A 26,466-nucleotide genomic window follows, 5' to 3' on the forward strand; every position below is an offset into this window, starting at 1 on the left:
GCAGAGTATGTCCTGGTTCCACAGATGCCCGCAGAGAAGCTGGGCCTGGGGTGCGTGCTGTGTTCCGGGCTACGCAGCAGGACAGGAGTGCTACAAATGCAGGACTTGCCTGGCCCACAGACTGGGTCAGAGGCTCGTGCGGGCAACTTAAGGCGACCTCAAAACAAAGAGCACTAGCGGAGATGCAGCTCAGTGCACAGCATTTCTGCTCCGAGCAAGCACTACTGGAAGGTGCGTGGTTAGCGCATCTCCACTTCAACCAAAGCACGTACCGCTGGACAGGGTTCTCAGATAAGCCAAAAAGTCTGATGACTCGAATTAGGTTTCAACATATCCTATATTGCTCTTTACTACAAAATGCCAGAAACAGATCACGATGTAGAACTTTAGGATTCCCCGAAGCAATGACTGCATACGAATGTGGGTTTCAAGGACCACTGGCCTTCCGCAGGGCAGTGTGGACACAGACACACTTAGAGATGACTTACTTTATAGATCACTTTCAGAGCAAAAGTCTGTTCCAAATGGCTACTGCACATCATGAAGAAGCCAGCTTTGATAAATATAGCTATTCAATACTATTCTTGAGAAATCACAGGAAGTAAAGCAGGAAACAGCAATGTCAACAGCAACTATGGAGTAATTAGAAGTTCAGGTCACAGGCAGAAGCCAGGCTCTAAGAACAGCCGAGCAGAGAGAAGCAAGGTACTGCGTGAGGGAGGCAAGGCTGAGGGAGGCAAGGCTGAGGGGGGCAAGGCTGAGGGGGGCAAGGCTGAGGAGGGCAAGGCTGAGGGAGGCAAGGCTGAGGGGGGCAAGGCTGAGGGGGGCAAGGCTGAGGAGGGCAAGGCTGAGGGGGGCAAGGCTGAGGGGGCAAGGCTGAGGGGGGCAAGGCTGAGGGGGGCAAGGCTGAAGGGGGCAAGGCTGAGGGGGGCAAGGCTGAGGAGGGCAAGGCTGAGGAGGGCAAGGCTGAGGGGGGCAAGGCTGAAGGGGGCAAGGCTGAGGAGGGCAAGGCTGAGGAGGGCAAGGCTGAGGGAGACAAGGCTGAGGGAGGCAAGGCTGAGGGAGTCTTTCCATGTGAGAGGGAGGGAGAGTTAATGGAAGAGGAAATCACTCACAACAGTGGGCGCTGTTATGTGTCTGACAGATATTCACATCACAGAGGTCCTTTTATAGATATGTCCCGCCCCTGCTCGTTTACTCGTACCTTCCATCGTGATGAAGTTAGGGCCCTCTCTTTTGAGCAGTATACCCAGCAGGATGGTTTGGCCAGCCAGACAACCGCAGTCCTGAAACAGCAATTGGCATAAGGATCTAGGATGAAATGGCCATCGATGGCCACAGGACTCAAGTGAGAGCAAAGCACAGGATGCAGAGGGGGAACAGTCTGACAGGAATGGAAGGAAGATAGGATGCCACTGAGACAGTGAATGAGATGGCTTTACAGACCTATGGGTCTGAGATGCTTGAAGGCAGAGGGTGCACAAATCAGTTTCTGGACATAGCAGGATTTAATGATCAAATGTTCCAATAAGCAAATAACTGAAGAACAGACTCCATAGTGTGTATGAGTATTAATGCATCACCATCTGAGACTTGGCCAAGTCACTCTCCTCTTGATTTTACTTATTTACAAATGAGAGACCATGCTACTATCAGTAGAGATGGAGAGACATGTGACAGGAAGGGACACATATAGAACATATTTTGGGACACTGTGTATGTGCTTTGTGACTGCTATGTGACATTATCGTTTATATGGACTAATAAGTTAGCCATGACTGCAAAGAAAGTATCTAGTTGACATGCTCAAATCTCTATGGCCAAACATGACCCAGTGTTTACAGCTCTACCAGTAAGGTTTCATTTCTTTTTATAAATCTGAATAATGAATAATCTGGACCGAGTAATACATTGCTAAAACAGTCATGTAGGTACAGTAAGAGGACTGTGTTCCTCAGTGACAGGAAAGACAGAGCAGTTAATGGAGCTAACCTCAGCTAACCTCTTTCTACATCCATACTGACTTTGGCCCACGAGGACACCTTTTCACTGCCTGCCCTGGCCATAGACCAGCCACCCATTTCTCTCAGAGGACACAAAGGCACACGGCCTGAATGAGAGGCCCTGTTCTGGCAGCCTCTCAGGGCTGGGTGTGATTATATCTTGCTTACATTAAGCTTCTGAAGGATTTCGTGGGTGGATTTGTTTTTCCACTCTGTGATGGTGATGTCTGGCTCCTGTCGCAGTTCAGGAGCATCTGCAGTACTGCTCTGTCGTTTGACTTTTGAATGCTTGGGAAATTCTAGTTCTTCAAAGCTCTTAAACTCTGGAAGCCTGGAAATCAAAATAAGACATTTCAGATTTCCCGCTTTCCTAATGTAGTTCCAAGAAATGCAAAAACGAAGTAATCCAAGGGGACTTACTTTTCTGTGTCGCTAATCCGCAGAAAGTCAAGCTGTTCTACTACAGCTCCAGATATCAATGTCTGCAATGTGATGATTCAAGATGTTTATGTCTGTCAAGCTACACCCTCTGCTCATACTTTCTGTAAGTTCACTTACATACAATTTTGAAGTAATTTCCTAAATGAGCATTCTAAAATCAGAGATCTCTAAATGTAACAAATTAAAACAGAATGCAAACACCTATTAATAGGCTGGATATAACAAGCAACAAATTCACGAGTCACATTAATCGGAAAACCACATGAGATGGTCTCTGATCTCTGAGTTACGGGCACGTATTTATTTATTACAGTGCTGGGGATTGGTCCAAAGTCTCCACTGATCGTTTAAACCTCCAACCATGTCTTTATTTTAAAGAGGGTTCTAAAATGTTTTAGCGTTTATTAAGCTTTTAGAAAATGAGATATTAAATTGTTTTTTGGGAAAGGCAATAGAAACTTAAACCTTAGATCATAATGCTGTAATATTAATGTATTTCAGAGCCATCCAGAGATGAAATAACCAACCCTCTTACAAGATCATGAGGTTAGAATTGTTGAGGTTTGGTGTTTTGTTACCAGAACTTGGTTATCCCAGAGACTGAGTACCTAGACCTTGCCCCCAAGTTATTTCAGAAGAGTAAATAAAGATGCCAACAGCCAATAGGTGGGGTTTAGGTTTCCCAGGCATGGGGTCAGAGGAGAACCATGAGGAGAAGAAGGTGCAGGAGAAGGAAGGAGAAGCCACCATGGGTTAGGTGAGCCATAAAAATATGGCCCTGAGGGCTAGCAGACTGGCGTTAAGAGCTGCCCGAATGAAACAGGAAGTAACAACACGGGTTTGTTGATAGGAAAGTAGATTCTAACAGCATGGATGGTAGGTATCTGCCCGCTCTTGTGCTATTTAAGGCTTATTGTAAATATAAGGGCTGTGTGTGTCTTTTATCCAGGAACTAAAGGGCTAAAGGCAGGGTAGAAACCCAAGGTTGGGATTAAATAATTTCTACAACAATAAATATCTAAGCTATTGCCTCTCTGCATTCTGGCATGTGGCAGCCCACATTTGGTCACCACATTCTATTACTTCTCAACGATAAGATCAGCAAACTAAATGAGTCTAAACTCAAACACCTTTTTTGCTTGTCAGTGGTTTGTGGTGAGCAGTGTGAATGGGTGAGAATAGACAACGGCTTTTACCTATCACTTCTAGTTACCCAGAGAACTGTCAGACACAAGCTGTAAGTCATTCCACATTAGGTGTTCTTATTAAAATTAGCTTATACATATCATTTTCTCTCAGTTTGTTTCAAATATGAAGACGCTGTGGGTAGGAGACACTGATTTTTGTGGCAAATGAATCCATCATTTCTCTAGTAGAGACGAGAGAGGAATAACCACAAATGTGGACACCAGATACAGGAAGGACACACAACACCAGCACACCAATCTTCCCTGTAGAGCGTGGATAGGAAAGCCAAGTGTGCAACCCCTGTGCACAGCCCAGTGAGTCTGGGCTCTTAGACTACGAACCTCCTGAGGGCAGGGTCTTTTTCTGGATTTGCTGAATGGTGTTTCTAACATATGAGTTTATATCTATACAATTTGTTGTTTGAAAAAAATAATTTAGATAAATTCAGATAAGTATTTATTGATCATTTGCTACATATAAGCATCATACTAGGTGCTAAGGGTTAGCATAAAAATATATGAAATATTTGGTCCCTTGACATTGATCTCATGGCTATGTATATGAGATGGATAATATAAAGTTAATACACGTCCTATGATGGTAAGTGCACTGTAAAAAGATAAATGCTAAGTAGAAATGGGCACAGTAGGGAAGGAGTGCTAGGGCAGAGTTACAGGAGGAGGTGCAGAACCTATGGCTCACCTCACACACCATCTCTGGGACCCTGGTCTCCACTTTTAGGTGTGTGAGAAGTCACTGGGGATTACAATCAGTGTAATGTCCAGGAACAAGTGAGTATGAGAAGGCTAAGTGTTGATAATAGAATACAGGAGACACAGAAAAATCTAGTGAGGGAACAACGGTAGCCTGCGTCATGGTGTGAGTCTCTCCACTCTGAAGGAGTGACCATCATGTAGGGTATGAGAAAGAGTCGAAAATAACTAAATTCTTAAAGCTGATAACACACTGAAAACATGCAAATAACTGTTATTTAGCATACCATATTTATATAGTCTACTCGCCCTTATTGGCTATTTCTGATCATAAAGTAAATGTTTAGCTTAAGTTCACTGGCTACTGCCAAATACTATCAGTACTCTACAGATTTCAATTTTAAAACATCACTTGGGATTAGAGAGGATTAAACTAGTTACAAATATGTGATTTTTCTGGAAGAGGTGTTAAGGGGCACCAGTGCTCTCCCTGGGGACCAATGGATGCTTCCATTTAGGAGCTGCGCTGGTAATGCTGTAGTGCTTGGATGGGACAAAGCTCTCTCCTGGTTGGACAGTACAGTTCAGTAAGCAAAACCCCATATGACCAAGAGATAACCAAAATGCCTGTAGAAACCCAAGATTATAGGCAAGTCATTAGTCTACTGATAGACCTGTTTCTACAAATACCAAAGTGAAGCTGAGCTACCAAAGTCTGAAATTCTCTTAAGAAGCAGCCACTGTTCAAGCACCTGATGGGTACAGAGGGACAAACTGAGTCGGGGACAACAGGAGTGGGACGGTAAGCACAGAATGAAACTTGTAAAACACATTGAGAAGCATAGCAGATGAATTGTCCTAAACCAGAAGTAGTGAAGTTTAGAAGGCTACCTGTAAACGGTCAACATGAACTTTGACTCCTCCAATTATCCCCTTTTTAAAGGCTGCCAGCATGTCTAATATGGGGTTGAATCTGCTACCTCTAGAATAAAGAAGATAAACAAAACAACCTTATTAACAATAGGAAGCAAAATGAACAAAGAAACATTTGCTATATATGCAAAAGAGCTCGCAGCATGCTAAGAATAGAGAAATACCAGGAGGCTCAGCTTTCTAACTTTCTGTGTTAATGGCATAAAGCAAGTGCAACTTTATGTGTGTGCGCATGTGAATGCAGTCCCCATAGGGGGCAGATGAGCATGAGATCCCTGGAGCTGGAGTTAGAGGCTGTTGTAAGTACTGGCTCGAGTACTGGCAAGTGAACTCAGGTCCCCTGCAAGAGTGAGCTCAGGTCCCCTGCAAGACCTGTGTAGGCCCTTAAGCGTGGAGCCATTTCTTCAGTCCTGTGGCTGGCTTTTTCATCAACCTACCTTATGTTGTCTTCCCGGATGAGAACAAGAAAAAGTGGGCGTCCATGCATTTTCCAATACTGCTTAATGAACTGTAGTGCATTCTATCAAAAAATTAGATTGAGGTAGGATGTCATGGAATAGTGTCTGAGATTGCTGGGATCCCTAACTGAGAGGCAAAGGGCCCAGAACGGTTATAATAGTTTATAATCAAACCTGGGATACTTTAGGCTACTTAGAAGCAAAGACTCCTTCTTACTTTAAACCTGCACTCTGTTCTGAAGCTCGTGTTTATTCTTGCCTTTCTTTTCTCCCTCCCATCATGTTTCTTTCTCACCTTAACAAAGTGCAGCTCATAAGTGAATTGAAAAACAGTCACTCCCCTGCTCCATCACTCAGAAGACTGTCACTACTCTTCACTATGGATTAGTACCAAGAAGCAGAAGAAAATGAACCACATCTGTAGAAACCATCCGTGATGTGTGGACAGTGCTTTGATTGGCTATGGAGTCCCATCACCATCACAAACTTTCCATGTACCTGACTGTTTTACAAATTAATTCATTGATCACTCAGAACGGCCCTTTGATTGTCTGGTTTTACAGATGAAAAATCAGAGTATACAGGAGCTGAATAACATCTGAGAACACACAGCTGGTAAATAGAGTCAGGAATTGACAGACACAGTCTGGCTCCAGGTATTGTGGCCACGGTTCTCTCTTCTCTCCACACAGAGTAGAGTGGAACAGATCCTAACCATACAGTTATGGGTTAGTCAAGATCCTACTGGACAGTCTTCACAAGTAAAATTACTCTAATTTTTCTCTCAAAGGGAGATGAACTACTAGTATCACACAAGCATAGTTTTAAACATTATCACTTATAGAAGAGTGGGATTTCATTTAGTGTGGCTAGAATTCCAAACTCTGCAAAGGCACTGTTTTATTTGCATGTTTTACTTGATGAAGCCCAGCGTCATGGACACCCAGGAATCCTCTGTCTAAGACACCTGTCAGAAACCAGTGTGAACAAGGTCACCTCTGCCCAGAGCTACCTTTATGTCATCTATGAGCAGGAGAACGTCCTGAGACATGTAGAAATCACTGAGGTCGAAGATGATAGGGTAACAAACCACGGTCCTTCCTAGGATGCGGTAAATCTGAAAGAGGAAACAGAAAGCACACGTGCAAAACACAAGGCACGGCGCCCCGAGTCTCAACGATAATTAACACAGATGCTTATTTCTGAAGGGGCAAATGATAGCTCACGAAGTCCATAAAGAGTTAACTTTAAAGTTTTTGCTTGAGTCACTGTGACAGTAAATAGGCTGAAACCCCTATGCCTGAGTACATATTGTTACAAATGCTTTACAAGGCTCAGCAAAGGCACAGCAGTGAGATGTTCATTTATCCCAGGAAGCTTCAATAATACGACACACAGTAAGTAAGATTGATGTGCAGAAAACTGTAACTCACATAACTGCCTCAAGTCCATAATGGAATGTGACAGGGATGGCCAGAGGCCAAGCATGACTTCCCCATGCAGAATTACTACCCAACAGCACTCCATGTGGAAAGCACTCTCTCACCTTTGAAGTACCAAGGCAGCCAATGGGCCTATCTGGCCTTCCAGACAGACCCAACTTTTCATTGATACCCAGGTGGAAATAAGCCTGCAAGACATAAGATACTTGGCTTAGCAATGGCAACTGTAGAGAAATGCTGCCAGGGAGGCCCAGCTAGGACCAACACACAGCCAAACAACTCTGGGTTGGGGGCGGGCACTGAGCTTTTCAAAGCAAAACTTTTAGATTCAATTAACAACATTCTAGACTGTAACACTGTTATAATACTTGTTGACCAGAACAACCTGCTAGGCTTTGATTCATAAAGCAATTCAAGAGACAGATGCTTCCCTTCTCTCTCTCTCTCTCTCTCTCTCTCTCTCTCTCTCTCCATATATATATATATATATATATATATATATATGTGTGTGTATATCCACTTAAAGTTATTAAAAATATTTTATCAAAATGAAATTGTTTTACTAATTTGTTTTCTGATTACATGAATTTCAAAGTATTCCAACCAAAAATGTTGGTCTTGCTTATTCTCATACCTTATACAACAATTATTTGACTCTGGTATATTTTGAAAGGGGTGTGTAAGTTACTGTGTAAACCTAAAGAAGCATCAAAAGATTCTTAAAGGACACAGATTAAATATACGCTCGCAATATACAGAAGGATCAATGAGTGCACATTTACATAAATGTGTATTCATAATATATAATCTTTTTGTTTCCTAGTTATCAAGTTTATTACGGAGGTGTCCAGACAAGAGGTACAAACAGATACATTAGAGGGCAGGAAGGGTGCCACAGTAGAATAGCAGTAACTGGGTCTGCAAGAGCTGAAAACCTCCAACCAGGAAGCCCTTTACCTATATAGCCCCCACCTCCTGATGAAATTGTTATTAAAAAAAATTCAAGTGCTATCTTTGGATATGCAAATGGACTTGCTTGACCAAAGAGACTGCCCTTTCTTTCTGAAATGTAACACCTAGCTTTCTACCTTCTCCCTCTCCCTGCCCCTCTCTTTCTCTGTTATGTTATATATGTGTTTATCTCTCTCTATAGATACAGATGTAAAATTTACATAGGTTTTTACGTCAGTCTTTTGGGTTGAAAAGATATTTCATTTTACTTTCATCCTCATATATTCAAATATTTTTTGGCATTTTTTTTCCAGTGTAGGGTCTTGATTTTTCGTGTTTCCCTGTCTGCTGAGTATTTGTCCTTCTTTTTTGTAAGATAGAGAGCTTTACCCTTTGAAGTAAATGTGTTTATTCAGGTTTCAATGTGAGAAAATCGGAGAATTACACTGTAGAGAGAATCTCTTAGAAGCATCACCTGTTAATAAAAAAGCCTGATGGCCAATGAGCTGAGGCAAGAAATAGGAGGTGGGACACTGGCAGGAAGAGAGGATTCTGGGAAATAGCATGAGAGTAAGAAGAGCCGCAGGGAGAGACCAGGGAGAGACGGGAGAAGACAGAGCAAGGAGGCCTGATGAGACGCGGAGGTGTGCCAGGACTGAAGGAGCTGCAACTAACCAAACGGTAGACACAGAGTGGTTTGAATGGGTTAGATACGTTTACAAGCTACAGCTTGTGGCCCACGCATTTAATAATAAATGATTAGTCTTGGAGTGGTTGCTTTGGGAACTAAGTAGCAGGGAGAAAAAACGAAATTATAAAAAATACTTTTTACATTACACAGTGTTCCAATAATAACATATTTTTGACTAGAAAATGCCACAATCAGGCTTGATATCATAGGTTTATATGCTTTATTTAGTGACATTTGCCAGTCATCTTCTAAACTGCTTTTTTGGCATCGTAAGTGTGGCCTTTCTGCCCTGGTAAGCTAGGAAAGTACGCTCCTCTATCTTTTCTTCTAATTGATTTTATACTTGTCACTTTAAAAAGACTTAAATGGGATTGGCCAAACGGCTCAGTAGGTGAGGGTACCTGCCTCCAAGCCTAAGTAAGGCTTTGATTTCCTGGGTAAAAGGAGCGAACTGACAGCTACGGGTTGCTCTATGACTGGCACGTGTGTTCGGTGGAAGGTAAGTAACTGATGCTGTAATAGGTTCTCTCACACCACTGAGCTCTTGTGCTATTTCTCCTTTGGAACCGTGCGTTCTTCAGAAGTATGGTCTGACTGGCACAGTGCCTGGCACATGGCTGGTCCTCAGGAAATATTGGATGGATGGCCAGGTGAGCAAGTGATTAGGGATGACCTCCCATAGCCAAAATTGTGCAGGTATCAGGGACTCTAAAGCAAGATTACAGCACATGACAGAAGGTTTGATAGACCTTCCCACAAACACTTTTACATTTTCTTAAATAACAGCATGACTAAATTATGTGATATTTTTTGGGGGCCAGAAGTAAAATTAACCAATAAGGATGCACAAGTTGAACTCCGCTTACTTAGGTAGGAAAGCTACTCCTTATTACGTGAAAGGATTCTCCTTTGTTCTGAACTATGACATGGGATCTTTGACAGTCGAGTAGGTGGTGCCTGGTAAGTAAGGCGGCCTCCATGTATATAAACCCATATAACGAGGGTGCCGAAATCCGTGGGAGTGCGCGAACCACTTGGAAATACAGACATGCTTCACCCTAAGTTCCTAGTCAGATCACCGAGATGCAGTCATCAGCCACATTACAAGCTTCAAGCGTACAAGGCAGAAGCCCTGCTCCCAGCTGCCTGTCCTTATGCCTTGTTAGTGTGCTGAAATAGGATGCAGCTTCTCAGAAGGGGCAGCAACTGCCATCAAGACGTGTGCCTCAAAATAAAGTTAGTGAGAAGACTTTTTTTCTTTTAAAGGGCAGACTTAAAACAGGTGGTTTTAACAACATCTTAGGGGAGGAAGCCCACACAGCAGCTGGATTGGAAGGCAGGATGTAGCCACGATCGGTCAATCTTCCATCTTCACACCAGCATAGGGAGGCCGGCCTCTTGCTCTTAAGTCTGTCGTAAGTCATATTCCACCACCAAAGTATGCATCGTTTGCTAACATGTTTAAGACAGTGAAGTGTAGTCGGACATGCCTGATTCAGATACTGCACAACTGTGCTTTCTACTGTCTAGTGTTGAGGTTTGCCCTGGAGTTATCTGTATTTTGATGCTAATTCCACTGCCCCAGGACAGCTGCCTAGTCAAGGACTCAGAACTCAGGTGACTTCACCAGAACCACCTCCCCATTGAATTTGTAAAGTACTGGTGAGGGGCAGGTACAGGATAGAAGGAGGCCTGTCATTGCAGGAGAAGGAAGGATGGGCTGGAGAGAAGTTTGAAGGAAGAGGAGGAGACTAAGGGAGAGAGGGAGAGAGGATAGACGGAGAGGGGGGAGAAGCCATGGCAGGTGATGTTAAGATTCTGCTCTGTGTATTTACAGGTTGTTATTAATGTTCTCAAGGGATGGATAGTATCGGGCTTTGTATGTTTAAGTGGGCAATTATATCTTACCAATTGGGTCAAAGATTATTGTGTTGTGTGTTCTTTTATGTGAGGGTTTGAGTGTAGGAAAGTGTGTGGCTGGGCTGTGTTTCCACCAGATATCTAGCAGATATCTTAGAGCACCGCGGTGTGGACCTAGCAGGGTAAAAGACAATCCTTACTTTTTATTTTTATATTTTTACAACAGTCTGGGATCACACCGCAGTTGGTACGAACACCTACTGTAGCTCTTCTCAGAGGGGACTGTAATAAGTGGTTTTTGTTGTTGCTTTCTATGCCATAAGCATCACTCGACTCGGAGGTCACTTAGGTGGTCCTCGGTGCTTTGCACATGCAGCTGGTCGCTGGTGAATGAATGCCTGGCCTTTCATGTAAGAGCTGCATGTCATGTGGTAGGAGGCCGCCTACCTACCATTAGAAACGTACTCCACTTTAACCAGACCTGAGGAATGAGATTTGGTTAATTTGCTCTAAGGCCAACCTTACCAGGACTAACCTTCCTTTCTACTCTGTAGCACTTTCAGTGAGAGCCCATGACGTATCTCAGCTGAAGCAGCCTGTAGCCAGCAATGAGACACGAAGCTTTGGATTCTCGTACTCCTTTCTCCCACTTTAGGTCACCTTTTCTCCTTGCAGCAACTCAGCTCCTGGTCTTGTTTATCATAAAACAAACCAACACAAACCTCTATCCCTCATAGGGTTTTCCACTCAAAGTAATTCTAAGTGTTACCTATTTTAAGAATCCTTATCTTTCTACTGCGTGGATAGGAAGAGAAGGGATGCACATAAAATTTTAATATATTTAAACTTAATTGATTGTGTGGGTACACGTGCCGTGGCATAGCACAGCACAGCACAGCACAGCACAGCATAGCAAGGTGCAGATCAGAAGACACCTTGTCTTGCCCAGTGTGGGTCTGGGGGTGTAGGTCATGGGGTGAGTTATCCTTAGGCCCATCTCAGTGGCCCAAAGGCCGATGCATTTTAAAGAATAGTGATTCTCTAAGAGCTAGTACCCTTGGTGCCCTGAAACCTAGGTTTCCGTTCATGCTATCTTTTTGGCAAGTCCAGTCCGATGACCACGGACTATGGGCCACTGCCCCTCCCTGTTTAACCCACAGCTTCATTCTTAAATCACATTCATGGCTATGAACACTGTCTTCTATATCAATTTAACCTTAATTACTTGAGATGTATTATTATAAAAACTTCCTTTCTGGACTTCTGAAACAAATTACTAATTAAAATGAGGTTATAAATAACTAGTGGGGTTGATAATTCCATTTCCAAAAATCAGGAGCGTCCACAAACATAGGGGCCTCGGCCATCTTCAGACCAGTGCACTTGAAAGGTTCCAAACAGGCATGCAACCACATCAAAGCCAGACATTCTCGTTTAATCTCTTTAGACTCAACAAACCAAACCCACATGTAAGATTGATTTCATCTTCCAAAAAGTAAAGCAGGGAGTGGGGGCAGTGATTATCAGAAAAAAAATATTTAAAAAACTGAGGTTTTAAGGTAGCATGAGGGAAAATAAACTATAAATGATAATTTTATACATGACAACTAAAATTGAAACTGATTTGTTATTTAAAGGGCTTAGCCAAGGTCAGTAACTGACTTTAACAGGAAAAGAGATCAACAGGACCCATGAATACAATGTACAAATACACACAAGGAAGGATTTTGTTCATTTTGTTTTTAAGTTAATGTCTGATAAAGTGGACTGGTCACTTTAATTACCAACTTTAAGACTTCACGATTTAAACTTAACTACGCATTTTGCCTTTGAATTAAGGCCAACCATTTTGTTCCACGCCCAGCCAGGGGAAGTCTCAGAATCACTTACTTTCACGAGCTCCTGCTGAGGCCAGATCTGAATAGGCTCCACCTGCTGGGGCGTTTGAGTCTGAATCCCGTAAGTATTGAGGAAGACCTGAAGGCTAGAGAGGTCAGAGGTGAAGGGGACAGGGAAGAAGAGAGAGCTACTTTTAGACAATGCATTTATAGTTCAGGAACTATGAATGAAGGAGGTAAAAGGGACAGACAGGGCTGGCTTGGAACATATGATAACTCTGTCACTATCTGCAATACACCATGTATCCCAGAATCCAAAGACCTCAAGGGCTTCTTCCCCAAGTTACTGGGAGACTGAGGGGCAGTCAGAAAGGCAGGCAATGATTTTGGTAATCTCTGTAATCTATGGTCACTAATTTCTCAAGTTAATGTCCATGCTTAAACATGAAAAGTATACTTCATCACATGTAAGGTCACACTGATGATATCCTAGAAACGACCAAGGTTTATTTCTACTGCCACCCTCAATATAGTAAACATGAGGCAGCACCCCCTTCCCCTCACAGCACCCCCACCCTCACAGTACCCCCATCCTCATAGCACCCCCCTCACAACACCCATTCCCCCTCACAGCACCTCCCCCACCCTCAATATGATAAACATGAAGCAGCACCCCCCCAGTCACAGCACCCCTTACCCTCACAGCACCCCTCCCCCTCACAACACCCCCACCCTCACAGCATCCCCCCACCCTCACAGCACCCCCCCCAGTCACAGCACCCCTACCCTCACAACACCCCCACTCTCACAGCATCCCCCCACCCTCACAGCATCCCCCCACCCTCACAGCACCCCCCCAGTCACAGCACCCCTCCACTCTCACAGCACCCCTCCACTCTCACAGCATCCCCCCACCCTCACAGCACCCCCCACCCTCACAGCACCCCTCCACTCTCACAGCACCCCTCCCCCTCACAACACCCCCACCCTCACAGCATCCCCCCACCCTCACAGCACCCCCCACCCTCACAGCACCCCCACCCTCAAGCATCCCCCCACCCCCAATATGATAAACATGAAGCAGCACCCCCTCCCTTTCCCACAGAAGGACACAGCACTCATCTGCATCTCACCGTTGGCTTTCTGCTACAAGTGCCACATGAACCACCAAGTCATTTTCCAGTGGGCCCTGCAAGGCAGAAACAGGAAAGAGAAACAATGAAAAAAGATGTGGCCATGCCAGCTATAATGAGAATCAAGGACAATATTAACTATCTCTGAGGTTCATTAAAGTGACGGACAGCAGCTGGATCTAAGCATTGCCTTTCTTTTCTCGCCCACCACTGCCTACTAATCAATTTGATGGCATAGACAGAGTAACGGAAGACCGAGGAGGTAAAGTCATAAATCTCATCACCGCTGGAGAGGCCAGCCTGTCAGGGCTTTTTTGAATGATGCATAAGAGTAGTTTGGGGACCGAGAGTAATTTTCCATCATTTAACTCTGAAGGGAAGATGAGGAACTAAAAATAAAAAGTTCAATTTATGTGCTCTCCATAAAAAAATGACAGAGTAAAAACTGTTCATTTGACATCTTAACCATATATAAGATTATTCCCTTTGCTGTTAGCCAATTTTCCTTTGGTATTTGTATGTATGTATATAATATTTGATATATATCAAATAGCTTTTTTCTAATATATAGTTCCTACACATTCAGCTATATGACATGATCACTAAATATCAGCCATTGCATTTGTAGTTATAACTAAAGATCGTACTGGGAATTTGTTACTCGTGTGGGAAGAGTCGCTATAATACATATTACACATATATGATTAAATATATGCTAAGATGAACCCAGTTTCAAGCCTGTGTGAATTAATAGTGTTAGGGAGCTCTGGACGTACTGATCAAATACAACCACTTCGCAGTTGCAAGTCCAGCATCCCGACAGTATGCTGTTAGACGGTATGCTGAAACTCAAGCACACCTAACTAAGGTTACCTTAGTAACCTTACCTAAGGTTACTAAGACCTTAGTAACCTTACCTAAGGTTACTAAGACCTTAGTAAGACCTTGTAAATGACTGTTTCTCAAAACAGAGAGAAAAGTAAAGTATTCCAAGTGAAGATTTCCAACAACAAATGCAGGCCTTAAGCTGATGAGAACTGGGAGTCACTGTCTCTGGGATGAAGATGCTTGGGTCTCAGCAAACAGCAAGTCAAAACATACAGCTCACCAAACAATGAAGCAGCCACAGACTGAGGGGTCAGCTGCCATCTTCCTTCTAAATCACACGTGTTTGTGTTAACACTGTTGCCACTGGGATGGCTGAGTGTTGAGAGCTAAAACAGCCTTTGTACCTTAAATCACAGTGAGGACTTGGTTAGGACTGAAGAGATCGTAACAGTACTGAAAGCCAGCATATGAGGAGTTGGAATTCATGTCATCATGAATTCCAGAAAGCATTCGGCAGGGGTAGCACCACTACAAGTCCATTCCTTTCACTATCCAAGTCAGAACCATTTTCTTTAAAAACCAATTGCTATTTAAAGATTGCAATTTTGCTGTGTCAATTGCTTTAATTAGAAGAGAAGGTAATTAGTCCCTTCTGAGTGATAGTTTCTCTAATGTAATAATATTTTCAACTTCTAAAAGTCTCTTTCTCTCCCTCTCCTTCCAGCAGCACTATGGTACCATTATTTTCTGTTTCCCTCATTTATTCACAAACTCACTTGACCAGCACATTACAGTGATTCTCATACTGATGAGAAAGCTGAGGCAGAGACTGTTAAAAAAACAAAAACAAAAACATATCAGGGGCTGGGAGCATAGCTTTGGGCAGAGCACACGCCTTGAATGAGTGAGGCCCCTGTGTTTGATCCCAGCAGCACAAAACCAATATTTATACAGCCAAATCAAAGTCAGTAAGTGGCAAGGTGGGGATTCAACCCCGTCTAGCCTACTTCTTATACCACTACAGTGTGGTGCATGGCTTCTTAACGCTTGTTCACCCCACACGCCCTAAACACATTCCATCTCTCCATCCCGCCTCTAAGGCTCCATGGTCCTCCACTTAGTAGTCAACTAACTCTTCTATCTGCTCCAACCTCAACTCTGTCTGCTCATAACCGCCATCCTACAGACAGGTCTGTAAAAACCAGAGAAGATCCCTGAAAGTCTAGTCTTCAGACAGTATTCAAAAAGTGTAAGCCCATCATTTGTCACTGATTCCCCACCTCACCCCACATGCGTACCGCACAGACGCCCCAGTGCTCTCCTGTCACCGGTGGGACAAGAACTAAACTGCTTTCCATGGCTTTACGGTCCTGCTCTAGCTCCTGCCCACCTCATCTTCCTCTTATTCCCTACCATGTTCTCGTGACACTGAGCTCTCTCTGCCCTTTCACAGCTGAGCTCCCATCACAGGGCTTTGGCAATGGCTGTACTTACTTAGTATGCTTTCTTTACAGATGACTGAATGAACGTCTTCTCATCACATGGGTCTCAACCCTGATCCCTTCCTCTGGGGTCTTCTCTTTCCTACTATGGAACTTGCTTTCCCAGGGTCTCTCCTGCTCCATTGTTGCATTTTACCTCGAGGTTTACCTTATAGATCATGCCAGCTCCAGAAATTTTGTTATTTTATTTATTGTTATTCAATCAATAGAAAGTAACTCATAAAAATGTTAAATCCATTTTTCTTTCCAGCCCCTGCTCCCAGAATGACAATTCTAAGATTATTTATTAATGAATGCCAAGTCCAAAGGCTTTGGCTCATTTCCTCATTAGTTTTAAATTTATTTAAAAGATTTTCTCTACATTTCTCCCTTTTAGTCCATTAAAAGGCTCTGTCTCTTCTATCACTAAATTACATACAATGCAAACACTATGAAAACCATGAGGTCAGAATGACACTCACAGTGTCCAGTCCATTTGTATCTGGCAACTTGGAGAAAGCACTCCACCATCTATCTTGTCTTAGTGACTTAGTTTTATACATAAATCACTTTCCATCATAATTTGTATTTTTAAACATAAGAATATTTTCTTAGACCTTAAAATGTTTTCTTAAATCCTGATTTGGATTGTAACAGGTAGCATGATTTGCTGGTTTCTCCACATAGGAACAGGCCTGTAACTGGCTTAGACGTAAAAATACCTTAAGCTAAATCTTCAGCTAAAATCAGACAATAAATCTTATTGGTTATGGGATTTTTAAGATTCATCATGTCATCCTTCACATGGCATGCTTGAAGAATAATTATAATTGATTATTGATCAAATTAACTCATAAAAAGAGTTGTCTTTTATCTGCTCGAACAAGGAGCAAAAATTCATCCTTAACTGATCTGTGTGCCTTGCACAATCCATGAGTATCTTAATACTAAAATTCTGGTTAAAAGACTCATATATTACAGAATGTGCAACTCTGACAAGAATCATCCTCAGGAATGCTAAAATGATCTACTGTTCTAGCTTCCAGCCTCCTGAAGCTGTTTCCAGATACTTGCTCCCAGAACAGCTTCAGGAATAGCTGGTGGTTCCTGGTGACCTTGGTTCATCCATATCCAGTTCAGACATATCCAGTCAGAGAGCTTCAGTCAAGCCCTGATCCTTTCAAATATATAGAGACTGGATAACAGATTCAAAATCAAGCTTTCTTAAGTCTAACCAATTTATCCAATTTTCCTACCTCTCCCTACCCCTTTAAACACACACACACACACACACACACACACACACACACACACACACACACACATTCATTGCACCTATTTAACAGGAAGAAGTCACATAAAATCGTCATCCCTATTCCTTAGGTTTGACTGTCTGGTTATGGTTATTCTATAAATTATAGATATGTTGTCATTTTAAGGGGTGATTTGGAAATGGTCATAATTTTGAAAATGGAGGAAACTAAATAGAGAGCTTAGACTTGGAGATATCTGCCTTTCTTTTGCTCTTCTCTATCCTTTCTTTCCTAGGTAAAAAGAAGGAGGTTAAGGGAAAAAGGGGGGATAGAGTAAACATTATAAAAAATTAGATATATGGAATAGATTACTAAATTTATTCTTAAGTAAAACATTGTATAACCATAAACTTACATTGGTAGAAATCTTTATAATTGATGCAAAATTGAAATTATAATCTTACATTGGTACAAAATTTATATATTGATACAGGATTGAGGTTTTCATTGGTTTAAATCTTTATATATTGATACAAAATTTAAAATTAATTTTGTTAGTCTTGGACAGGCATTGTGCCTATGCAACTCATTTAAAAATGCAAGGCTTAGAAGGAGTCCTTCTAATAGCTGCCATTACAAACTGCTTAGGATGATTAAGTAATGCAAGTTAGGGGCCAAGTAGTAAACTCGTGGTTATATTAGATTCTGATTTAATTATAATAAAGTGCTTTCAATATTATTCAAATAGAAATAGCTAGGAGTAGTCAAGGTTTAACAGTTCACATATACTATAAGTACATAGTCTTCAGAAGCATCGGAAATCTGTAGAATATAACATTTAAATTCACTTCATTATTAATATATTTTTTTGACTAGAAGACATGTCTACTCCTGACAGTACCCCTTCACAGTTCAAAAAGATATTGAGCATCATAACATCTATTTTACTCAGAATTTCTATTCCTGCACATCATGACCAAGAAGCAAGTTGGGGAGGAACTTACACTTCCACATTGCTGATTTTCACCAAAGGAAGTCAGGACTGGAACTCAAGTAGGTCAGGAAGCAGGAGCTGACACACAGCCATGGAGGGATGTTATTTATTTATTGGTTTCACCTGGCTTGCTCAGCTTGCTCTCTTATAGAACCCAAGACTACCAGTCCAGAGATGGCACCACCCACAGTGGGCTGTGTCCTCCCCCTTGATCACTAGTTGAAAAAATGCCTTACAGCTGGGTCTCATGGAGGCATTTCCTTAACTGAGGCTCCTTTCTCTGTGATAACTTTAGCTTGTGTCAAGTTGACACATAAAAACAGCTAGTACAAACCTCCATATAGAGTTGCTCCAATTGTGGCAAAGTAGGTAGCCCCTGGACAAGAATTGCCCTAATTCAGGGTGGAGAAATGGCTCAGTGGTTAAGAGCACTGACTGCTCTTCCGGCGGCCCTGAGTTCAATTCCCAGTAACCATACGGTGGTTCGCAACCATCTGTAGTGAGATCTGATGCCCTCTTCTGGTGTGTCTGAAGACAGCTACAGTGTACTTATATATAATAAATAAGTAAATCTTAAAAAAATTGCCCTAATTCATCTACAGGAAAAAAAAACTGTCCGAAAAAGGACACATAATACGAGATAGTCAAAAGCTCAGCTCTGCCAAGAATGGGTGAGACAGTCCTTCATAATTCCTGCTTCACTTAAGGTCTGTCAGATGGTTCTGGGCCAGAAGGCTGAAGACTGATGCTTCAACGTTTTGAGGAATAGGGGAACTGTCTAGATAGTCAGCTGTCGCTTCAATAGTTTAAGTTTTAGAAGTTATGTTTTTGTGCTTCCTATACATTTAGGTAATTAATTCATTCTTGGATCTCTGATGGGGTTGAAGACTAGTTATAGTCTAATAAATCAAACTTAAATTGTTTAACATTAATAAAGATAACCTAGATTTGATGGGATGGTTTTCAAGTGGACATATAAGTTAAAATCAAAACATAATTCAGACATAGAATTGTAAACTCTTTAAGTTAAAATAGATATTAGAGTAATGTGCCTAATTTGACAAAATTGATGGACTTGATGTTGTAAGTGTATGTCATACCTTATAGTTTACATAAGCACTATAACTATGGTCAATGTATATTTGAGATAAAAGGCCTTTTTAATGGATGAGAAGGGGTAAATGTTGCAGAGTTGATCTAATACTATTTATTTTATGTTAATTTAGTCCCCAATATTACATGAAAATCCACAATGTCCACACATAAGATGCTGAGGGACCCTGCCGCCAACTGGGTTTGATTGGTAAAAAAAAAAAAAAAAAAAAAAGTTGCTGGTAGCCAAGGGCTGGGCAGGGAGACATAGGCGGCACTTTTAGGAGCTCCACACTGAGGACAGAGGAAGGTGGGGAAATATAGATTTAGCTGCCATGATGAGAAAGAAGTTGCTGTCACAGCTGAGAAGTAAAGGGCAGAGAGACAGCCAACATATAAAGCTGGGGAAGAGGCCCCAGCCCTCTCCACCCCTGACTGGGTCTAAGGCAACAACAATAGAAAATAGACTTTAGTAAGCAATAACTCAGGAATATTGCAGGAGAGGTGTTATCCATGTGGAGGTTTAGCAGTAGCCCAGCCATTGAGCTGTTTAAGACATATTAAAATATAAAGCTATATGTGTGTATCTTTCATTCAGGAACCCAGAACATTGAGGCAGAGAGTGAGGAACTCACACCACTGCCACTGGGGCGATTTGAGAGGATTAATTGATAACTGCAACATGTTTCCTCAAGCCACCTTTATCTCAGGCAACCTTTGCTTACCAATCTAAACACTGGAAATAATGAAAGTCTACGATCGGGGATATAGCCCATTAGTACAGCACCTGCTTGTCCAGTATACACATGACCATAGACTCAATCTCCAGTGCTAGGAAGGAAAAAAAAAGAAAAAGAAAAAAACCTAAAGCAAAATATCTACTGTATTAATTATGATGGCCACACACATTTAACACTAGAATTAAAGACCACCAATTCCACCACACTTCTGGCATCGCTCCAACAGCTTCCTTGGTTTCCTTCTTCACACTGGCCTCTGACAGTCTTCTGTGTTTATAGCCAAGTTAATCTTCTTATGTCACTGACTTGCATGAAGGTGGTTACCAAAAATCTTTGTTGAATAAATGAAAAGAAGAATAATGGATAGGAGAATGGACATTCCTATGAAGTGTTTAGGATGTCTGCCCTCTTCTCCAAATTAGTGTCTTCCAAATAAAGCCAAAACTTCGAAAGGACTTTTACAAACTAGGTGTAACCTTCTCCTCCCTGTTTATGTTAGAACTCTTCACTACAAAATGCTGTCACTCTCATCCAGCTCAAGTTTCTGCCTGCTGTCCATCACGTTAAGACTGCAATCCTTCTGTTTATTCACATCTGACTCTTTTGAGTTGATCTCTTCTAAATATAGCTCCAAACACCAGAATGTTTGAATATCTTTCAATTCTTCCAGCAAGAGCAGGTTCCTCTCAGTCACTGGGTGTTGGGGGTTAGATTTGTGCTTACCTGGGAGTGTACACACCTGCAGCAGGAGCCTGCCTGGCTGGGCAGGGGGGAGGGCAGGACTTTTAGGATTCACAGGTAAGAAACACAGACAGGAGGAGGGAGTAAGGAGATGGGTGGAGGATGGGCCACACCATCAAGGAGCAGGAGGCTGATATGGCTGAAATGTAGGTTCAAAGAGAAAGCAGCCCCATGGGAGGGCTGCCCAGAAGGAAACAAGCAGCAAAGATAAGATACAGATTTAGAAAATGTTAACCCAAGAACAGCAGAGGGGAATGTGTGCTAGCTGCGGGGAGGTTTAGAAGTGCCCAGCCACTGAGCTAGTTATGGCAGCTTAGATAGGATGGTTCCATGTGCACACCTTCCATTTGTGGAAGCTCCAGAGCTCTTGGGTGGGGCATGGGGGATGCAGAGCTATGTGTGTGTCAGCCGGGAGCATAGAGCGGAGTCTGAAACACTTACAGCGACAATGGCCACTCATACATTACTTTACGACATTTTGGGGGGAAATGTTTATGAATGATCTATATACTGACAGACTGGAAGGACCGTTTTTACACTAGGAATGGACATGGTACCTTGGTAATCATTCAATAGTTTGTAAGGAAAACACGTTTTAGTATTCCAGGTTACAATATATAAATCCTAAACATACACAGAAAATGTTTGCAAATATGGTTGTTTTTAACAATAGGACATAATCATACTAAATTTCTATAAACAATGTAACACATGTTAATCATGATTAATGTTAAACCATGGTTGAAAATATTTTCATTAAAATTTTTCATGCCTATAAATAAAATCAGGCTGCTTTTTTTATATTTCCCACTATGATAACAAACACATTTAACATTAATTTACAATATTAACCATTTCTAAGTAGATAGAAGAACATTTACAGGATGCCTTTCCTATCAGCTGGGTAGTACCTAGATTAAAATTGCAATTCATCTTACTCAGAATGTGAGACGATAATTAAGGCATTGCATGCACATCTGTCTAGATTTAAGTTTTTAAATTACTCAAATCAGGCCAAAGTAGTAGCAGGAGAAGATCTGCACCTGGGAACTATAAATAAGCAGTGTAATAAAGTTTCAAGGGTGTTCAGAAAAACCTTAATGCGGGTGTTTCCTTAGAGTTTTCTCTTTCTTGTTCTTTCATTTAATCTAATGCCTTTCAATAGGCAATTCACCATAAGACACAAGTTTTAATTACATAACATTTTCAGTAGATGTCTCCCAATCACAACTTCATTCACCCAGTTTTCCATCATCTCACAAACTGAAAATTGCAAAGATTATTCAGTCCTCTTTCTAGAGTTGCCCCATGCATCCATGCATGCATGCATGCATGCATGCATGCATCCATCCATCCATCCATCCATCCTCATCTCTCACATAGCTATGGAAAGCACAGCATACTCCTGGCGCTGTCTTCCTCTTAATGACTATAATTCATGGTGTTCTTTTCACATGTAGTACATAGAATATAGGCTATATCTTCATATTTATTTCATAGCTGTCTCATGATGATTAACACTTTCTCACACTTTTAAGCATTTAAGAAAAGCCAACTTACTGAACCAAAATCAATGAAAGAATTGTGCTTACACAGGGACACTATTAAATATCAGGTGTTTAATTTTATTTTTGAGAGCTAAACGTCCCACTAGTCATTCAAGGCATTACTACCACTGGATTACGAATCCTGAGAAAACTATTGTGAAAAGAGATCAATAGGCCAGACTTTGAGGCACAGGCAAAGGGAGAGGTGTGGCTCTTATTTCAAGACGATGGTATGGAAAGATACACAGATGTTCTGCAATGAATGCAGAGGAAGTAATGCTTCCTGGAAGATTCGTCTCCTTGTTTTATGGCTTATATTTGTCATCTACTCTGGTGTTAGTATGTCTTGGGAGCCTGCTACATGCCATGTGTTATTCAGCACTCTTATACATGTGTTACTAAAATATTAGTATGTGTTGTACATGTATTATTAGACTGTTAGTATGTCTCAAGAGCCTGCTACATGCTGTGTGTTATTCAGCACTCTGGTGTACATTCTCATGACGATCGTTGCTTTAAAAATGAGGAAAATAACAATGAGAGAGACAGATTATGGAATTTCTCCAAGGTCACACATCACAGCAGCAGAACAGCACTTGGCCGAATTTGTAAAAGGGCTGAGGTCAAAACAGTGTTGGTTATAGTGTATGCTTCACAAGTTACATGCTGGTGTTGCTGCTGCTGTATTTTATCCTAAGCAGAGTTCTCCAGAGATTCAGAACTCACATGCATTCATATGGAGAGGAGCACGACAAAGAACACAGGTGGGGAGAGTGTTCATTATAAGGAAGTAGATTACGTATTATGAAATGGGATGAATTCCAAGATGTAAGGAGTTGGTGGTAAGCTGGATGGCTTTTCATCAACGACACAAGCTACAGTGATTTGGGAAGAAACTTTCTCAGTTGTGAAAATGCATCTGTAAGATTGGCCTATGGGCAAATGTGTCAGGCACTTTATTGATTAATGACTGATGTGGGCCAGGCTCACTATAAAAGTAACCACTGTAAAAAAAAGTGCCACTGTAAAAGTAACTTTTATTCTGTGGGTGCAACTGTCATCTGGGAGGTTTACTCCTTCCTAGCCCTAGTCTTGGAAGCTTCTAGCCTCCATAAAATCTAATCTAAGCCAAGAATGTTTTGAGCCCCTGAGACTTTCGCTGAATAAACTCACCCTTTCTAGTTCTTTCTGATCTCTGGCTGACTGATTCAACTCAGTTTTTCTGGCTCAAACTGTTCTCCCAGCTGACTTATTAAATCTGGCTTTTCTCTTGGCCTCTGAATTGCTGTGCTTGGCCTCAAACGTTAGCAATCTCTTCTAATCTTCTGGCTCATTCTCATCCTCTTGCTCATTCTGTCTTTACCTGTGTTTTGTTCTCTCTTCAGTCTGTCTCTGTGAAACTCTTCTGGTAAAACCGGTTCCTTCTCCCTCTCTGCTGCTCTGCTCTCCCTCTCGACTCTACTGTGCTGCTCTTCATGAACTCTATGGGACTCTGCACTGTACCCTCTCTGCTTCCTGTGCTGTCTGTCCCTCCCTTAAGTAGCTTCCCTTTCCTCTCTCTTGTGAGCGTTGGGCATATCCTATTCTGTCAAACTTTTCTCTGATTTATCACTTTTTTGCTACTCAATTAGATATCACTTTCAAACATGGGCGCTTCCTTCTACAAACTAACTTTACCTTCATTTGGGATTAAAGCTACGTGCTAAGGACATGTCTGTGTCCCAACAGGAGGGATTAAAAGTGTGTGCTAAGGGGTGAGTCACACCCTATCTGGAAACAGATTCGAATATCCTGTAACAGGCCATTCCTGGGAAGGTGGTCCTGAGTTGTATGAGAAGCAGGCTGAGCGAGTCAGCAGGAGCAATCCAGTAAGCAGTGTGCCTCCATCTCTGCATCAGTTTCCTGATCTAGGTTCTTGCTCTGATTCCCCTCCGTGTTTACCACAGCAAAGAAAACCTAATGAGACAGCAGGAGCAGGAGACCGTATCTGCAGTTCTAATCTGAATCTGATGACAAAATTATTTCCAACCCAAAAGGAAGAAGACCCAGTAATCAGAAAGAGCCCAGGGGCAAGAAAAAAGCCTGTCCAGGTAGCTCTACTAGGAGAGCCCTCCTCTTACTCAGGTTAGCTTCTTCTTTGAGGTCTTCAACAGATTGGATGTGGTCTAGCCACCACAGGAGAAACAATCAAGTTTACTTAGTGTTTGGGCTTAAATATTAATATCACTCAGAAACACCTCACAAAATCACTCAGAATAATTATCCAAATATCTGAGCAGTGTGTTCTAGTCACACTGACACACAGATAACCATCACATGGTTATAGGGAAACCAACGTTGGTGGAGAGAGGTGGACTGCTGTCAAGTCCCACCAACAGCTACGTGGGACAACTTCAAGTACTGCCTGTAAAACACACTCTTAAAAAATCTGCTTTTGAGAGAAAATAATTTAGAAATTGAATTAAAGATCAGTTCTACTAAATAATCTATATAGTACGGAAAACTCGATTCAGATTTCTGCAACACTGCCCTGAGCTGTGCTCTAATTTGCTTCATTTTTTGTTTCATTTTACTATGTAAAATGATCTGGGGCTGGCCTTTTACTAAAAGACAAGGTGGGAGAGAGGTGGAAAAAAATCCAACAAGTAAGTCCAAGCCAGTTTTGTCTCAAGGGCAGTGTGTGTAAAGCTGCCCTGTTCCTCTGGGGCTGCGGACGCCCATCCGTGCTTGTTGGCCTTCATCAGCAGAGTTTGCCAGCCTTCAGCACAGACTCATTAGCCTTAGAAACCAAGTGGATGCTTTGTCCATGTCACCTCCACAGGAGACACTGAACCACAGTGTTTACCCTCAGGAGGTAAGGAGCTAAGGACCACAGCAAAGCGGCACACCCAGCCTGCGATGATGGGCAGCTTGCTCTGCCATTTCCAGGTAGGCCAGGAAACAACATGGAACAACCCATAGAAAGAAAAACCCTCCAGCATGCTTGAAAGGCTAGAACTGGCTCGGGAGTAGAGTTAGACAGGTAGAAATAGCCCAAAGGGTGCATATATTAATATATTAGATTAGTGGTTCTGTATTTCATTTAAAAGCATTGGTGAGTCTCAGCTGCAGTTTCCAATGTCCACATGAACGGAGCAGGCAAAGCTTTTCTGACACTTCCTCCAGTGACTGCAATTAACTTACAGAAGAATGCCAGGAACCTTGACACACAAAAAAAATGATTTTTAAACAGGTTTTACCTCTTTCACAAGCACTTACTGTCACTTGTTGCTTCCATACACTTATCTTAGAGAAATGACAGAGCTAAAGGTCTTGCTTCCCTCCCAGAAACAATAAAGCAGCTACAAGGGCCCAGCCATGGTCCTCAGAGCTTTGATTAAACCTAAGGGAAGGGCAAATATTGTGAAACCAGTAGATAACAATGGGAAGGGCCATCCTCAGGAGACATCCATAGATGGGAGATGGGCAGGGGCAGTGGACAGGGGAGGTGCCAGCTCCTAAAGCTCATCCTTTCACTCGTGGGTTTCTGTGTCATTGAAAAGGACTTCATGTTGTGGGTCACACCAAAGAAAGATCTGTAACGGTAGGCAGGGAACCAGAGGTTGGGCACATGAGGTAGAAAAGCAGCAAATACAACAGGCAGGCTTCTTGTGAGGGTTTCTCCTTTGGGTGCTTGTACTGACTAGATTAGTTCTCTGGTGCCTATTTTAAAAATGATGAGTCCTCTAGTAGCAGAAGGGGAAGAGGTGAGAGAAGTCTTTGTGACATACAGGATGGCAGGCCTCCATCTCAGCCAAAATCCCACCTTTAACATGTTGAAATCCTACGTCAGTGTTATCTGAAATAGGTATTTCCATGATAAATCATCAGTCAACCTGATGGAGGAAGAAACTGAGTCCTAGAAATGAGAAATGGCTCAGCATCCATTAACATTGAAGGTAGAAAGACCCAGAGGCAGAAGAGCTCAGGGCTCTGTCCTGACCTGTCCTGGAGTTTTTACTGAGTCAGATTACTGTTTGGTCAGAAGTAAACTCACGTGCTTATGTGCATGCATGTGCATGTGTGCATGTATGTGGGTGCATGTATGCATGCTATAATGTGACACAGGCAAGGACTGAACACTAACATGCCATAATGTG

The 26,466-nt window shown here is 42.2% G+C and overlaps 1 protein-coding gene across 8 annotated transcripts in view; it reads right to left on the reverse strand.

Moving 5' to 3' along the window:
* Nucleotides 1–26,466, reverse strand: part of Phkb (phosphorylase kinase regulatory subunit beta) — a 204,043-nt gene that overhangs the window by 54,843 nt on the left and 122,734 nt on the right. For all 8 annotated transcript variants that reach the window (XR_010060011.1, XM_063278111.1, NM_001414933.1 and 5 more), the window contains 9 exons: nt 13,652–13,707; nt 12,571–12,664; nt 7,283–7,366; nt 6,749–6,853; nt 5,716–5,798; nt 5,237–5,327; nt 2,424–2,485; nt 2,172–2,334; nt 1,205–1,286 (listed from right to left, as the gene is read on the reverse strand). Coding sequence is in view for 7 of the 8 variants with exons in the window: in XM_063278111.1 (XP_063134181.1) it covers nt 1,205–1,286; nt 2,172–2,334; nt 2,424–2,485; nt 5,237–5,327; nt 5,716–5,798; nt 6,749–6,853; nt 7,283–7,366; nt 12,571–12,664; nt 13,652–13,707 (820 nt within the window). In the remaining variant the exon portion in view is untranslated. The remainder of the gene's footprint in view (nt 1–1,204; nt 1,287–2,171; nt 2,335–2,423; nt 2,486–5,236; nt 5,328–5,715; nt 5,799–6,748; nt 6,854–7,282; nt 7,367–12,570; nt 12,665–13,651; nt 13,708–26,466) is intronic.

This window comes from Rattus norvegicus, chromosome 19, assembly GCF_036323735.1.
Source record: "Rattus norvegicus strain BN/NHsdMcwi chromosome 19, GRCr8, whole genome shotgun sequence".
Lineage (NCBI taxonomy): Eukaryota > Metazoa > Chordata > Mammalia > Rodentia > Muridae > Rattus > Rattus norvegicus.